Consider the following 17,898-nt stretch of genomic DNA (forward strand, 5'->3'; position numbering starts at 1 on the left):
AAAATAAATAAATAAATAAATAAAATAACATGGTCCGGGAGGTGGCGCAGTGGATAAAAACGTTGGTCTCTCAAGCATGAAGTCTTGAGTTCAATCCCTGGCAGCACATGTACCTGAGTGATGTCTGGTTCCTTCTCTCTCTCCTATCCCTCTCATTAATAAATAAATAAAAGAAATGATAAAAATTAAAAAATAAAATAACAATACAACCCCCACTAGATCCTCTGTCATCCTTCTTGGACCTGTATTCTCCCACCCACCCACCCACCCAGAACATCATGCAGTGCCACATGCAATGCTGGGGATTAAAAACTCAGGATGCCATGCTTGAGACTCTAACACCTTATCCACTACACCACCTCCTGGGCTGAAAAAGTAAAGTAATGTTATGAAAAAGCAAGGCTGCAGGTCTGTCTCTCTCTCTCTCTCTCTCTCCACCTCCCTTCTCAATTTCTCTATCCAATAATAATAAATTTAAAAAGTTTTGTTTGTGGGAGTTGGGCAGTAGTGCAGCAATTAAATGCAAAACACAAGGACCAGCGAAGGATCCCGGTTCGAGCTCCTGGCTCCCCACCTGTAGGGGAGTCACTTCACAGGCGGTGAAGGTCTGCAGGTGTCTTATCTTTCTCTCCCGTTCTCTGTCTTCCTCTCTTCCCTCCATTTCTCTCTGTCCCATCTAACAATGACGACATCAATAAACAATAATACTACAACAACAATGAGAAACAAGGGCAACAAAAGGGAAAATAAATAAATAAATATTTAATAAAAAAAATTTTTGTGTGTGGTCCAGGAGGTGGCACACTGGATAAAACACTGGACTCTCAAGCATGAGGTCCTGCGTTCAATCCTCAATAGCACACATACCAAAGTGTCTGGTTCTCTCACTCCTATCTTTCTCATAAATAAATAAATCTTTAAAAAAAATTTTTTAAGAGAAAAAGAAAAAACATCTATAAAATGTAAATTTAAAAAAAAAACATGGAGGGGTGGGTAGCATAATGGTTATGCAAACAGACTCTCATGCCTGAGGCTCCAAAGTCCCAAATTCAATTCCCTGTACCACCATAAGCCAAAGCTGAGCAGTGCTCTGGTTAAAAAAAAAAAAAAAACATAAAGAGGTCCGAGAGGAGGTGGCGCAGTGGTAAAGCTTTGGACTCATGCATGAGGTCCCGAGTTCGGTCCCCAGCAGTACATGTGCCAGAGTGATGTCTGGTTCTTTCTCTCTCCTGCTATCTTTCTCATAAATAAATTAAAAAAAAAAAACATAAAATAAAATAAAAAATAGTAAAAAAATGTTTTAAGGGAAAATAACTTGTATTCTATGTACAGTAGAGGTGGGATGCCTACAGTGTCTACTGCTATCCTAATGGATTCTTCTGGAAATGTCACTGTTGATTATCCACCCCAAAGTGGCCTATAAGCCCATTCCTCACTCACCCTTCCCCTAGAGAAGTCTAAAACGAAACAAAGTTAGAAGAAAAAAGAAAGTTTTGGGAGTTGGGAAGTAGTGCAGCGGGTTAAGTGTAGGTGGTGCAAAGCACAAGGACTGGCGTAAGGATCCCAGTTCGAGCCCTCAGCTCCCCACCTGCAGGGGAGTCGCTTCACAGACAGTGAAGCAGGTCTGCAAGTATCTTTCTCTCCCCCTCTGTCTTCCTGTCCTCTCTCCAATTCTCTGTCCTATCCAACAACAACAACAATAACAAAACAAGGGCAATAAAAGGGAATAAATAAATATTAAAAAGAAAGTTTTAAGTTAGGGCTGGTAAGACAGCTCAACCTGAGAGGGCACATATTTTCAACCCAAGTATGAGCTTTCACCGCTACAGCACTGAGGGGAGTTTTGGTGGGATATTATCTTTCCTCTATCTGAAAAAGTTAACCTGTGAGGATAAAAAAAAAAAAAGCTCTGAAAGGAGCAAGAAAAGTAATTATACTTGTAATGATAATACAGAGAAATTTAGAATCCTCATACAGTATTCATGGGGATATAATGTATGAGGGATTACATCATGGGGATGTACTCACATAGTTGAGAAATTCTTCAAATGGTAATATAGATTATCATATGATTTAGCAATTCTACCCCTAGGGTAAGCTCCCAAGTGAAATGATAATAATTGTCCAAACTAAAACATATATATAAACATTTGAATGTTTCTAATAGTCAAATAGTGAGAAGCCACTCAAATATCCACAACTAATGAATGGATCAACAAAGTGCCCATATAGTAGAACACTACTTAACAGTAGAAAAGTAATGAAGGTGGAGTCGGGCGGTAGCGCAGCAGGTTAAGCGCAGGGAACGCAAAGCGCAAGGACTGGAGTAAGGATCCCGGGTTTGAGTCCACGGCTGCCCACCTGCAGGGGGGGTCGCATCACAGGCAGTGAAGTAGGTCTGCAGGTGTCTTTCTCTCCTCCTCTCTGTCTTCCCCTCCTCTCTCCATTTCTCTCCGTCCTATCCAACAATGATGACATCAATAACAACAATAACTACAACAGTAAAACAAAGGCAACAAAAGGGAATAAATACATAACTAAAATTTAAAAAATTAAAAGAAGAAAAGTAATGAAGGTGGTCTGGAAGGTGATGCAGTGGATAAATCATTGGACTCTCAAGCATGAAGTCCCGAGTTCAAACCCCAGCAGCACATGTACCCGAGTTGTGTCTGGATCCTTTTTTTTTTTTTTGCCTCCAGTGTTATTGCTGGGACTCAGTGCCTGCACTATGAATCCACTGCTCATAAAGGTCATTTGTCCATTTTCTTGTCCCTGTTGTTGTTGTTACTGCTGTTGGATATGATAGAAATCGAGAGAGAAGGGGAAGAGAAAGACAGACACCTGCAAACCTGCTTCACCACTTGTGAGGTGACTCCCCTGCAGGTGGGGAGTTGGGGGCTCAAACCAGAATCCTTACACTGGTCTTTGCTGGCACCGTGCGCTTAGCCCAGTGCACTACCAACCAGTCCATATGTATTAATACATAACCAGAGTTCAGCTCTGGCTTATGATGGTGTAGGGGGGATTGATCCTGGGACCTTGGAGCCTCAGGGATAAGAATCTTTTTGCATAACCATTATGCTATCTACCCCAACCTATCTTCTTCACTTCAAAATAAAGTCATTCAAAGATGTATAAGTATAAATTATGATTTACAAATGATGCTCTAGTTCTCTCATAACTTTTTTTTTTTTTTTTAAGCAGAGCACTATTCAGCTCTCCTTTATGGTGGAGCAAAGGATTGAACCTGGGACTTTGGAGGCTCAGGCATAAGAGTCTGTTTGTATAACCATTATGCTATCTATCCCCCCCACCCGCCCTCAAATAAATCTTTTGTTTAGAGTAGAGAAATAGCATAGTAGTTCCATAACAGGCCATGATGCCTGGAAGTTCCAAGCTCCCAGGTTCAACATACTACACGATAGAGCTAGTAGTGCTCCGGCTATAGGTTATAAAGATAAAAGACTTAATGCTCAGGATCTCTTTCTCACTAACAAGTCAATCCAAAAATACTATTAATAAACAGAATTAGACAAATAAAGTAAGAGTATGCTATAATCTGGAAATCACTGTCAGGCATAAAGGCTAAGTTTGGAGGCTCCCGGGGAGACAGAAGTGGGTGGCAGAGGAGTTCGATGGCTTACCCAGTAGAAAACATGTTCACATGCAAGAGGATCGAGGCTCAAGGCCCAGGTGCCCACCTGCAGAAGGAAGAATCTCTCTCTAATAAGTAAGTGTTCATTAACTGCTGACCTGATCAGTAACTGACTCTTCTGGAACATAATGAAGTCCCTAGTTGTGGAGCCAAACAGCACAGTGGTCATACAAAGACTTTCATGTATGTGTACTGCACCCAAGTAAAAGACTCTGGGGTGGGGGGGAATGTTCAGATCCTGGAAAATGATGGCACAGGAGGATCTGGGGGTTAGATTGCTATGTGGAAAACTAAGAAATGTTACACAAGTACAAACTACTGCATTTTACTATCAACCGTAAACCATTAATCCCCTCAAAAAAGAAAAAAACTTATGATGGAACCAGTGGTGGTGTAAGCCCCCAGTCCCCAACTACAAGGGGGAAGCTTCACAAATGGTGAAGCAGTGTTACAAGTGTCCTTCTCTTCCTGTTTTCTTTCAACTTGTCTTTACACCACCAAGTCCAAAGGTATTCTCAGAGTTTTTTGAATCTTTTGTAATTTAAGGAAAACTTCAAAGCAGCAAGTAAATTCAGTAGCTCAATGAAGAAACTGAAAGGGAGTAGATAGCATAATGGTTATGCAAAAAGACTCAGGCCTGAAGCTCTAAAGTCCCAGGTTCAATTCCCACACCACATAAGGCAGAGCTGAGCAGTGCTTTGTTTAAAAAAAAACAAAAAAACTGGGTGTTAGGCAGCAGCCAACAGGTTAAGCATACGTGGCACAAAGCACAAGGACCGGCGTAAGGATCCTGGTTTGAGCCCCCGGCTCCCCACCTGCGGGGGGGGATTCACTTCACAAGTGATGAAGCAGGTCTGCAGGTGTCTATCTTTCTCTCCCCTACTTTGTCTTACCCTCCCCTCTCAATTTCTCTCTGTCCTATCCAATAAAATGGAAACAGTGGCCAAAAAGAGCAGTGGATTCAGGGGGCTGGGCAGAAAGCGCACATGATGCAAAGTGCAAGGACCTGTGTAAGGATCCCAGGTCCAGCCTCCAGCTCCCCACCTGTGTGTGGGGGGGTCACTTCACAAGTGGTGAAGCAAGTCTGCAGATGTCTCTTTCTCTCCCCCGTCTTCCCCTCCTCTGTCTATTTCTCTTTCCTGTGAAACAACAGCAATGACAATAAATACAAGGGCAACAAAACGGAAGGGGAAAAAATGGCCACCAGGAGCAGTGGGTTCATAGTGATGGCACCCAGCCCCAGCGATAACACTGGAGGCAAAAAAAAAAAAAAAAGCAAAATAAAAACCAGTGGTTTAGGAGTCAGGTAGTGGCAAACCTGGTTGAGAACCCCAATTCAAGCGTCTGGTCCCCACCTGCAGGGGGGAAACTTCACTAGAGGTGAAGCACTGCTGCAGGAGTCTCTCTTCCCTCTGTCTCTATCCTAAATACTAAAAGAAAAAGGAGCCAGCACTGTGGAATATAAAAGAATCAAACCTTAAAATAAAAAGAACATTAAAAAATAATCAAACCTTAAAAAAAAAATCAGGGAGTCAGATGGTAGCGCAGTGGGTTAAGCACAAAAAAAAAAAACAAAAAAAACTGGGTGTTGGGCAGTAGCCAACAGATTAAGCATACGTGGCACAAAGCACAAGGACCAGCAGAAGGATCCCAGTTCAAACCCCCAGTTCCCCACCTGCAGGGGAGTCGCTTCACAGGCGGTGAAGCAGGTCTGTAGGTGTCTGTCTTTCTCTCATCCTCTGTCTTCCCCTCTTCTCTCTATTTCTCTCTGTCCTATCCAACAACGATGACATCAATAACAACAATAACTTCAACAATAAAAAACAAGGGCAACAAAAGGGAATAAATATTTTTTAAAAATCAAAGGTTTAAAAATTATAGCCAGTGCAAACTACTCATGATCATAAATTTGCGTTTTTTGTGGTCCAGGAGATGGCGCAGTGGCTAAGGCACTGGACTCTCAAGCATGAGGTCCTGAGTTCAATCCCAGGCAGCGTATGTACCAATGATGTCTGGTTCTTCTCTCCTCCTATCTTTCTCATTAATACATAAATAAAATATTTTTTTAATTGCTTTTTTCCTCTGTCATCTATGGATTTCACCACTCTGGGATGACTTTTTTTCAGAGACAGAGGAAGAGAGTGAGAGAGTGACACCATTGCACCACCGTTTTCCAGTGTGGTGGAATCTGGGCTGAACTTGCTTCACATACATAGCAATGCAACATACTACCCAAGTGAGCTATTTTGCCTGCCCTGAGACCCCAAGCTGGATGCACAGCATCACATGTGCAGAAGTCATGCTCTCACTAGCCCCTTCCTCCCTCTATCTCCTTCCCTCTCTCTCTCTCCTATCATCAGGGGCAAGATGAGCATAATGATTATACACAAGTCTCTCAGGCCTGAGGTTCCAAGGTCCTAGGTTCAATCCTGGCACCACTATAATCCAAACTAAGGAGTGTCCTCTTTAAAAATAAATCTTTAGGGAGTCGGGCGGTAGTTCAGCAGGCTAAGTGCAGGTGGCACAAAGCGGAAGGACAAGAGTAAGGATCCCAGCTCGAGCCCCTGGCTCCCCACCTTAGAAGGGGAGTCACTTCACAAGCGGTGAAGCAGGTCTGCAGGTGTCTTGTCTTTCTCTCCCCCTGTCTTTCCCTCCTCTCTCCATTTCTCTCTGTCCTATCCAAGAAGGATGACACCAGTAACAACAACTACAACAATAAAAAACAAAGGCTGTGGTCTGGGAGGTGGTGCAGTGGATAAAGCATCAGACTCTCAAGCATGAGGTTCTGAGTTCAATCCCCAGCGGCACATGTACCAGGGTGATGCCTGGTTCTCTCTCCTATGTTTCTCATTAATAAATAAAATCTTTAAAAAAAATAAATAAAAATTAAAAACAAGGGTAACAAAAGGGAAAGTAAATATTAAGAATATATATAAAAATAAATAGATAAATAAATCTTTAAGGGGTCGGGTGGAGGCGCACCTAGTTGAGCATACATGTTACAGTGCTCAAGGACCCGGTTTCAAGTCCTCGTCCCCACCTGCAAGGGGAAAGCTTTGCGAGTGGTGAAGCAGGGCTAAAGATAAAAAAAAAAATAAATAAATAAATCTTTTTAAAAATGCAGGGCAGGGGCTGGGCAATAGCGCAGCAGGTTAAGCACACATGGGGCAAAGCGCAAGGATTGGTGCAAGGATCCGGGTTCAAGCCCCCGGCTCCCTACCTGCAGTGGGGGGGGGGTCACTTCACAAGTGGTGAAGCAGGTCTACAGGTGTCTATCTCTCCCCTGTCTTCCCCTCCTCTCTCCATTTCTCTGTCCTATTAAACAACAATAACAAAAACAACAACAACAATTAACAACAAGGGCAACAAAAGGGGAAAAAATGGCCTCCAGGAGCAGTAGATTCCTAGTGCAAGTACCGAGCCCCAGCATTAACCCTGGAGGCAAAAAAAAAAAAAAAAAAAATGCAGGGCTGGAGAGACAGCATAGTGGTTATAAATAAGACAATTACAAAATAGTATGGAAGGATTCCCTATGGTGTTTATGAATTTAAGTTAAATGCTTTCTGATTTCAGTATTATTTTTTAAAGCTTTATTTTATTTGATAAGAGAATTTTGTCTGCAGGTATCTCTCTCTCCCTCTCCCCCCCAGCATAGTGGTTATGCAGAAGATTCAAATTTGAGGCTCTAAAGTCCCAAGTTCAAACCCCAACACCACAAGCCTGAGCTGAGCAGTGGTCTGGTCTTCCTCTCTTTATCTCTCATAATAGGTTAAGTAAAAAATTCTCTGGCATTTATCAAATAAAATAAAATTAAAAAAAAAAAATACTGGGGCAGGGGTACATAGCATAATGATTATGCCAAGAGACACTCATGCCTGAGGCTCCAAAGTCCCAGGTTCAATCCATAAGCCAGAGCTGAGCAGTGCTCTGTTAAAAACAAAAAACAAAAAAAAGAAAAAAGAAAGAAAAAATAATACTGGGGAGTAGTGAGGTAGCACATCGGATTAAGCGCACGTGGTGCGAAACACAAGGACTGGCTTAAGGGTCCGTTGGAGCCCCCGGCTCCCCACCTGCAGGGGAGTCGCTTCACAGGCGGTGAAGCAGGTCTGCAGGTGTCTATCTTTCTCTCCCCCTCTGTCTTCCCCTCCTCTCTCCATTTCTCTGTCTTATCCAACAATAACGACATCAATAACAACAACAACTATAACAATAAACAACAAGGGCAACAAAAAGGGAATAATAAATATTTTTTAAGTTTTTTTAATTAAAGTTTAAAATAAAAGATTTAGGGCAGGTAGCTTAATGATTATGCAAAGAGACTCTCATAACTGGGTCTCCAAAGTCCCAGGTTCAAGTCCCCCGCACCACCATAAGCCAGAGCTGAATAGTGCTCTGGTTAAAGAAAAAAAAAAAATATATATATATATATATATATAGGTGGGGGCCATGTGCAAGGATCCAGGTTCAAATACCGGTGATGCATTCTTCAAATGTCTTTCTCCCTATCTCTCCGTTCTCTCTCAGTTTCTCTCTATCCTATCAAAGATTTATGGGAAGGGAGGAAGCATAATGGTTATACAAAAAGGTTTTCATGCCTGAGACTACAAAGTCCCATGTTCGATCCCTGGCACCACCATAGGACAGAGGTGAGCAGGGTGAAGCTAAAAAACAAACATCAGTGAGACACTCACTTGGATAATGTGCTGCTTTGCCATGGGTATGACACAAGTTTGAACCCAGTCCCCACTACACTGAAGAAGTTTTGGGACTATGGTCTCATTCACTTTCCCTCTGCCTTTTTTTTTAAATTTTTTTACCAGAGCACTGCTCAGCTCTGGCTTATGGTGGTATAGGGGTTGAACCTGGGACTTTGGAGCCCCAAGCATGAAAGTTTCTTTGCATAACCGTTATGCTATCTACCCTCCTCCCCTGCCTCTCTCTATCTTTACCGGGTGGTGGCACATCTGGTTTATTGCCTATGTTGCAATGCTCAAGGATCCAGGTTCGAGCCCCTAATCCCCACCTGCAGGGGGAAAGCTTTGCAAGTAGTGAAGCAGTGCTGCAGGTGTCTCTCTCTCCCGCTTTGTCTCTCCATCTCAACTTCTGGCTGCCTCTATACAATAAATAAAGGTAATAGAAAACACAAGTAGAACCTGAAATGGAATTGGCATATTGCACCAAAGTAAAAGACTCTGGGGTGGGTAGGTGGGGAGAATACAGGTCCAAGAAGGATTCAGAGGACCTATTGGGGTTTGTATTGTTATATGGGAAACTGGGGAATGTTATGCATGTACAAACTATTATACTTACTGTTGAATGTAAAACATTAATTCCCCAATAAAAAAAGATAATAAATCAGTTTTTTAAAAGAAATGAGATAGACAGACAGACAGATAGATAGATAAGATAGATAGATATGAGAGAAAACATGAGAACCAAAGCATCACTATGGCCTTACTAAATTCTGGAGACTGAATTCAGGACCTTAGGCAGCAGAGCCAGTACTTCACCCACTGTGCCACTTAGAAGCTCATTAATATTTATGAAAGAAAAAAATATCAGTGGTGGGGGGGATGTGCAGTGAATAAAGCACTGGACTCTCAAGCATAAGGTCCTGAGTTCAATTCACGGCAGCACATGTGCCAGAGTGATGTCTGGTTCTTTCTCTCCTGTCTTTCTCACGAATAAATAAATAAAATCTAAAAAAAGAAAAAGAATTGAACTGAATTCAGGGGTCCCGCAGCATAAGTCCTGTGCTCTACCACTGCACTGTACTGTTTCCAACTGAGAAGGTTCTCCACACTCCTTTCTAGGTTACTCAGGCAAGAAATCCTATAGTTTACAACCAATCACTTCCTTCCACACAGTTGTAAGTTCACTAGTGAGAGGTTATTCTAACTACCTGTCATTTACCTTAACAACTGTCACAATGATACTTTTTGGAAATTAAACTTTATCCCAGGGGGCAGCAGGACAGCTCACCTGTAGTGTGCCTGCCTTGTCAAGTGAAGGGGTTGGGGTTTGAGCCTGCAACACACCACCACACGTGATGGCTTCAGTGCTATGCTCATGTATTTGAAGTCTGTTTACAGTTGTGAAACTGCACATGTTGGAGTTCCTGCCATACCCAACAAAAAACCTTTGTTCACCTAAAGTTAGTCAGCAGATTTTGTTAAATAATGCCTTGCCAGAAAAGACACCACATAAATGTATTTTTATGCAACTAATTTTCAAGTATCTGTAAATGAGAATTCATAACAAGAAATATTTCTCAATGTGAACAGAACAGTACCTTTCTCAGTCAGTCTACTATTATAGATTGGCATGTTTACTTAGAAATTTAAAATATGGGGGCTGGGTGGTGGTGCACCTGGTTGAGCGGATGTATTACAATGCTCAAGAACCCAGGTTTGAGTCCCCGGTCCCCACCTGCAGGGGGAAAGCTTTACAAGTGGTGAAAGCAGGGCTGCAAGTATTTCTCTGTCTCTCTCCTGCTCTATCACCTCCTTCCCTCTTGATTTCTGGCTGTCTCTATCCATTAAATAAAGATTTTTAAAAATTAAAAAAAAAAACACAGAAATTTGAAATATTGGGGGGGGGGGGGCCTGGCCTAAAAAAAAAAATGGGGCCAGGCAGTAGTGCACCTGGCTAAGCACACACTTTACAGTGAATAAAGACCCGGGTTCACGCTCCTGGTGCAGGGGGAAAGCTTTGAGAGTGGTGAAGGAGGGCTGCAGGTGTCTCCACCCCCTCCCCATTTTATTATTAGATAGGACAGAGGAGAGTTGAGAGAAAATGGGGAGATAGAGGGAGAGCAAGTCAGACACTGCAGATCTGCTTCACCCATCGGCAAGCAGACCCTCTTCAGGTTGGGAGAAGGGGGCTTGAACCCAGGTCTTTGTGCTTGGTAATGTGTGCTTAACCGGGTGTACCACAGCCTGGCCCCCTCTCTTTCCTTCTCGATCTCCCCTCCCCTCTCAATTTCCTTCTGTCTCTGTCCAATAATAAGTAAAAATATTTTTAAAACATTTAAATATCTACATCTGAACTGTGAATGTTGACCATAAAAAATGGAATATAGTTGGTATGGACAATATTCACAGTATTAAAAAAAAAAAAATAGGGCTTTGGGAGTCGGGCAGTAGTGCAGCAGGTTAAGCCCAGGTGGCACAAAGCGCAAGGATGGGAGTAAAAATCCCAGTTCAAGCCCCTGGCTCCCCACCTGCAGGGGAGTCGCTTCCCAAGTGGTGAAGCAGATCTTTCTCTCCCCCTCTGTCTGTCTTCCCCTCCTCTCCTCATTTCTCTCTGTCCTATCCAACAATGAGGACATCAATAGCAACAACAATAACTACAACAATAAAACAAGGGCAATAACAGGGAGTAAATAAATATTAAAAAGAAAAAAAGTAAAAAAAATAGGGCTTAACTAAGCATTTAATAACTATCATGGGCACGAATATTAACATTCCCCTATCAACTGTTCACATTTTTTACAAAGTTGACCCAATTCCAAGTGTGAGTTTGAAGCTTCTACCTTTAGTAAACAGAGAAAACAAAACTAATGGGGTAATCCTAAAAATACACATCATAACTACATGACTAAGATGCTCACTGAAAACTTTTGCCAAGACAGCCTCTCCCTTCAAAACAAAGATTGACTCATTGCTCTTTTCTACTTAATTTTGGAGACTGAAAAAAAAAGAAATAAATATAAACGGATTCCTAAGCATTCGTTTGCTTTGTCTCTCTCTGCTTCCATCATTTAAAACATTCAGCTTGTAATCTGTGACTCGTTCCTCCAGACCTGGTAACATAAAAAATAAAGTGAGGAAAAAAGAAAACAAACAAACAACAACAACAAAGCAATGATCCCAAGTTATCTGCTTTGAAGTTAAAAAAAATAATAATAAAAAAAAGATAGTAAGATGAAAGAGCACACACACTAGATACTAGATTCAGAAATAGTGAGGAAAACAATAGAAACAATGTCTGTGGGCGCTAGGGAGCATCCCACCCTCGGCGGCAGCAGCTCCCTCACCTCGGGTAACAGTTCTCGAGTCACGACCCCGGCGGAGCTCGGCGCCCCGCAAGCAGAGGCCAGCCCCCCCCTCGGCTCGCCGCACTCCGCGGACAGTCACCCACGGGGGTGGCAGGGTGAGGACAAAGGGCATTTGGACACCAGTCCTGAAGTCAACGGAGGATGAGGACAGCAGCGGGTGGGGGGCGCCTACACGCAAAGTTCGCTCCGGGGCAGAGCTGCGGGAAAAACAAAACCGCACACCGACGCGGGCACCCGGGCACCCGTGTCTGCCACCCCTGGGCCGGGCCGGGCCGGGCTCGCCTCACCGCCGCCTCGTGGAATGCGAAGTTGGAGCGAGCAGCAGGCCGGAAAGCCCGACAAACGCTCAAAATGTCAGGTCGCTCGGGCCGCCTCCGGGAATGACAGGCCGGCACCCCCTCCCCCACCGCCACCCCCCAAAAAAATAAAGAAAGAAAAGCTTCGACCCAATAAAAGGGCAGGTCACCCTGCCCTCTGGGGCAGCTCCAGCCGGTGCGGGGATGGCCCGGGGTGGGGGGAGGGGGGAGGGGGACACGACACACGAGAGGGAGACGGACCGACAGGCCGACAGGCCGACCACCGTTCCTCCCACACGCCGCGAGCTGGGGAAGGAAAACAAAGCCAGCCCGGCTCCTCCAGCTCGTCGGCGGCCACCGGCCCGAGCAGGGCGGCTTTCCCGGGGCCCGGCCTCCCGCCCCCGCCCCCATGACAAAGACGAGGCGCTCGGGGAGCCGGGCCTTCCTGCCTCCGTGCCGGGGTGGGGGAGGGGGCCGGGCCGGGGCCGGGGCCGGGGCCGGGGCCGGGGCGGGGGCGGGGGCCGGGAGCGGGCAGCCCCCTCCGATCGCTCACTCGCGCCCGCACGCCCGGCCCTACCCGGCCCGGCCCGGAGAGCTGCCGTCAGCGGCGGGGGAGCCGCGGCCTCGGGGGCGGAAAGCCCGGGGTCGGGCGGGGGTTGCGGAGTACCTTGAAGTAGCCGCCTTCGTAGAGGGTGTTGGGGGGTCCGAAGATGGCCACCTCCCAGTTGTAGAGGTCGGACTCATCCACCAGGGTGATCCGGAAGCCCTCCACCGGCTCCTCCTGCAGGGATTTCAGCTCGAGCATCAGGGCCTTCTGCGAGCTGGTCATCTGCTGCTGGGCCATCGCGGCGGCGGCGGCGCGGGGCCGGGGCCCCAGTCCTCACGCACCGACCGGCCGGGCCGGGCCGCACCACACCAGGCCCCTCCGCTCCGCTCGCCCTCGGGCCGGGCCGGGCCGGGCCGGGCCGGGCCGCGCCGCAGCGGGCCCCGGTCTCGCACAGCCGGCGGGCCGGATCAGGCCCCAGACGGCCCGTGGGCCGGCCGGGTTCTCCTCACACACGACGCGACGCGACGCGGCCGGGCCCCTCTCCTCGCACTCGGGCCGGGCGGGGGGCAGGGCGGAGGGAGTTGGGGGAATTCGGTCCCGGGCCTCCCCCCCCCCGAGGGGGCCTCAACTTGGGTGGAAAGAGGGGGGGAGAGGCGGTGGAAGCCGAGGAAGGTGGCGAAGGGCCGGCGATGGTGAAGGGAGGGGGCCGGGCCGGCCCGGGAGCGCCGCGCTCGCTCGCTCGCCCTCTCGTTCTCCTCAGGGGCCGCCGGGGCCTGAGGGCGCGCGGGGCCGAAGGGCGGGGGGAGCGTGGCGAGCGGGGCGAGCGGGGGTCTCGCGGCGGCGGCGGCGGCGGCGGCTGCGCGGGGGGAGGGGCGAGCGACGGCGGAGCAGGAGGAGGAGGAGGAGAGCTAGAGCACCTCGCGCCGCGGGAGCGACGGAGCCGAGAAGAAGAAGGGAGGGAGGGGGGGGAGGAGGAGGAGGAGGAGGGGCCCGCGCCGGGAGGGGGGCGGCTCTCGGCGGCGGGCGGCCCGACGCCCGTGCGCGTGCGCGCGCCCCGCCCTCCTCTCCCTCCTCCTCCTCCTCCTCCTCCTCCTCTTCCCACTTCCCACTTCCCCGCCTCTTCCCAGCCGCCAGGCGCGGCGGCGGCGCTTTGTGACGCCGGCGCGTGTCCTCCGCCCTTAAAGGGCCCGGCGCCTTGTGAGGCCTGAGGCGGGCCACAGGGTCCCCCAGAAGCACTGCGGTGTGCTGTGCGGTGTTGCTCGACGCCCGGGGCAGGGACTTCTGGCCCCCAAAGACACCAGTGTTCTCCATCCCCCGTGGTGACCACCTCACACACACAGGCCCCTCTCCCCACCCGGACGGCCAGCCCTGCACAGGACGTGCGTGGCCCGGGCTGTGCAGAGAATAGGGGTCCCCATGTCTGTCCTCACGACGACAGTGTGTCCTTGGAGGGCAGTATGTTCACCACACACCCGGGGAGGAGGGGGTTCCGTTTTGCAGGAGAGAAATAAGCTACATAGGCCGGCTTCCACTTCCCTTAACTAACTACAAAGAGGAAGTTGTGGAAAATGAGCAATGCTGACTTAGCCTGAGTTCCTGGCCCTTGCTTCCCTGGGTGATCTGGGGGTGGTTATCCCTGTTTACTCCTGTGTAAACTGAAGGTCTGCACTTGAACCTGGGACCTGCAAGAAGACCCTCATGCTTAAAGCTCCAAAGTCCCAGGTTCAACACCTCTGCACCACTAAAAGCAAGAGCTGATCAGTGCTCTGGAATATAAAATAATAATAATAATAAAATCCGGGGGATAGATAACAAATGATTATGCAAACAGACTCTCATGCCTGAGGCTCCGAAGTCCTAGGTTCAATCTCCCCCGAACGCCATAAACCACTCTGCTCTGATAAACGTAGTAAAGCTTTAGACTCTCAAGCATGAGGTCCCGAGTTCGATCCCTAGCAGCACATGTGCCAAAGTGATGTCTGGTTCTTTCTCCTCCTACCTTTTTCATAAATAAATAAAATGTTAAAAAAAAAATCTTCAGTTCCAAGTTGCACCCTGAAGCTGAAACTCCTATAGTTTTTTTTTTTTTTTTCTTCCAGGGTTATCACTGGGGCTTGGTGCCTGCACTAGGAATCCACTGCTCCTGGAGGCCATTTTTCATTTTTCTTGGATAGGACAGAGAGGATTTGAGAAGGGGGGGAGAGACCCCTGCAGACCCCGCTGCTGCAGGTGGGGAGCCGGGGGCTTGAACGAGGCTCCTCTTAACCCAGTGTGCTACCGCCCAACCCTCCCTCCCCCGGTGGAGGTCTGCAGGTGTCTATCTTTCTCTCCCCCTCTCTGTCTTCCCCTCCTCTCTCCATTTCTCTCTCTCCTATCCAACAATAACAACATAATAATAACTAAAACAATAAAACAACAAGGGCAACAAAAGGAAATAAATATTTTAAAAAAAAAGTGGTCCGGGAGGTGGCGCAGTGATGAGGTTTTGAACCCGATCCCCGGCAGCACATATGCCAGAATGATGTCTGGTTCTTTCTCTCTCCTCCTATCTTTCTCACTAATAAATAAATAATAAAATCATTAAAAAAAAAAAAAAAAAGACACCTCCCTTAATGTTCCCATGGAAAGTCAGACACTGTGAGAGAATTCAACATACTTAGAATTTGGAGAACAGAAACAACCTTGGTTCCAACCCAGACTCCAAATTAACATGGTATTACCTCTTCCTTTTTCCTCAGCTTCTGTAAAAGATAGTTAATTATACCTAACACAAGCTATTGTAAAAAATAAATTGGACATATAGACAGCGTTTAGCACAGTGAATGGCACCTGGTAAGTGATCTATAAATAGGAAGTTTAAAATAAAAGGAAAAAAATTAAAGGTTTTTTTCATTGTTGTTGTACTTATTGTTGTTGTTGTTGATGTCGTCGTTGTCGGATAGGACAGAGAGAAATGGAGAGAGGAAGGGAAGACAGAGAGGGGGAGAGAAAGACAGACACCTGCAGACCTGCTTCACCGCCTGTGAAGCGACTCCCCTGAAGGTGGGGAGCCCGGGCTCAAACCGGGATCTTTACACCCATCCTTGTGCTTTGCACCTCTGCGCTATGGCCCGATCCCGAGGGTTTTTTGTTTTTTTAATTCATGAGAAAGAGCAGGAGAGCATCATGTGATCACCTGCACTGCAGGGGATCAAACTCAGGCCACCATCCTTGAAGGTCCAATACTATATCTACTGTACTACCTCCCATGCTACTAATGTAAAAATTTAAAGCATAGCTGTGTGCTGGATAGCTGGATACTTTCTTTCTTTCTTTCTTTTCTGCTTTTATCAGAGCAGAGCACTGCTCTGCTCAGCTATCTAATGGTGATGGGAGGGACTGAACCTAGGACCTCAGAGCTTTAGGCATGAGAACTTCTTGCATAACCACTTAGCTATCTTCCTCTACCCTTTTAATATACTTTTTTTAAAATGAGTTGATTATGAAAACCACTTATTTATTTTTTTGATTTTATTTATTTATTTTCCCTTTTGTTGTCCTTTTTTATTGTTGGTGTAGTTATTATTCTTGTTGGTATTGATGTCGTCGCTGCTAGACAGGACAGAGAGAAATGAAGAGAGGGGAGATAGAGAAGGGGAGAGAAAGATAGACACCTGCAGATCTGATTCACTGCCTGTAAAGTGACTCCCCTGCAGGTGGGGAGCCAGGGGCTCGAACAGGGATCCTTATGCCGGTCCATGCGCTTTGCACCATGTGCGCTTAACCCGCTGTGCTACCGCTTCTTTTTTAAATGTTATTATTGTTTGTTTGTTTACCAGAGCGCAGCGCAGCTCAGCTCTGGCTTACGGTGGTGCAGGGGATCAAACCTGGGACCTTGGAGCCTCAGACATGAGAGTCTGTTTGCATAACCATTATACTATCTACCCCTGCCCATATTATTATTATTTATTATATAAATAATAATAATATTTTATCTTTATTTATTTATTGGCTAGAAACAGCCAGAAATTGAGAGGAAAGAGGGTGTTACAGAGGGAGAGAGACAGAGAGACACCTGCAACACTGCTTCACCACTTGCAAAGCTTTCTTCCTGCAGGTGGGGTCCAGGGGCTCAAACTCACGTCCTTGTGCATTGTAACATGTGCATTCAGTCAGGTATGCCACCACTCGGCCCCAATAGACTTTTTTAAAACAGTAGTATTAGGATTATATAAAAAATTAGAGGGCTGGGGAGATAGCATAATGGTTATGCAAAAGACTCATGCCTGAAACCATGAGGTCCCAGGTTCAATTCCTAGCACCACCATAAGCCACAGAGCTGAGCAGTGCTCTGGTATCTCTGCCTCAATAAAATAAATAAAATATTTTTTTTAAAAAACAGAAAAAAAGATTAAAAGATTCATGGTCCAGGATATGGCCCAGTGGATAAGGCATTGCACTGTCAAGCATGTGGTCCTGAGTTCAATCCATGGCAGCATGGCAGCACATATACTGGCTCTCTATATGTCTATCTGTCTATCTATCTTTCTCTCTCATAAATAAATAAATAAATAAAATATTTTTTTAAAAGAAAGATTAGGGTGGGGATATAGCATAATGTTTATACAAAGAGACTTTCATGCCTGAGGCTCTCAAGTCCCAGGTTCAATCCCCCACACCACCATAAGCCTGAGCTGAGCAGTGCTCTGGTAAAAAAAAAAAAAAAAAAGGAAAGAAAAATTAGAAAGTTGTAGAGTTTCTTTTTTAAAAAATATTTTATTTATTTGATTTTTGAGAGAAATGCAGGGAGAGACACAGAGAGAAACACCAGAGCACAGCTCAGCTCTGGCTTATGGTGGTGCGGGGGATTGAACCTGGGATTTAGGAGCTTCAGGCATGAGAGTCTGTTTGCATAACCATGATACTGTCTCCCCTGACCTTAATTTCTTTTTTTTTTTTTTCTTACCAGAGCACTGCTCAATTCTAGCTAATGGTGGTGGTGTAGAGGGATTACCTGGGACTTTGGAGCCTCAGGATATGAGAGTCACTTTGTATAACCATTACACTATCTCCTCCTGTCCTTTTTTTTTTTTTTTTGTAGTTTCATGTACATAAGACCCCCCCCTTTAAAAAATTGTATTTATTTATTCCCTTTGTTGCCCTTGTTGTTGTGGTTATTATTGTTGTTGTTGTTTTTAGATAGGACAGAGAGAAATGGAGAGAGGAGGGAAAGACAGAGGGGGGAGAGAAAGACAGACACCTGCAGACCTTTCACCGCTTGTGAATTGACCCTCCTGCAGGTGGGGAGCCGGGGGCTGGAACCTCCATCCTTATGCAGATCCTCGAGTTTCACGCAACATGC

The 17,898-nt window shown here is 46.4% G+C and overlaps 1 protein-coding gene across 2 annotated transcripts in view; it reads right to left on the reverse strand.

Annotated features, from left to right (window-relative positions):
- UBE2R2 (ubiquitin conjugating enzyme E2 R2) overlaps nucleotides 1-13,440 on the reverse strand; it is a 54,171-nt gene extending 40,731 nt beyond the window's left edge. Inside the window, exon 1 of one of the 2 annotated variants that reach the window (XM_060199285.1) lies at nucleotides 12,678-13,440. In XM_060199285.1, coding sequence (XP_060055268.1) covers nucleotides 12,678-12,854 — 177 coding nt within the window. In that variant the 5' untranslated portion in view covers nucleotides 12,855-13,440. Of the gene's footprint in view, nucleotides 1-12,271; nucleotides 12,460-12,677 lie in introns of those variants that run through there. The other variant, XM_060199286.1, reaches the window with a different exon arrangement.
- Nucleotides 13,441-17,898: the final 4,458 nt, after the last annotated feature.

This window comes from Erinaceus europaeus, chromosome 10 (assembly GCF_950295315.1).
Source record: "Erinaceus europaeus chromosome 10, mEriEur2.1, whole genome shotgun sequence".
In the NCBI taxonomy this organism is placed as follows: Eukaryota; Metazoa; Chordata; class Mammalia; order Eulipotyphla; family Erinaceidae; genus Erinaceus; species Erinaceus europaeus.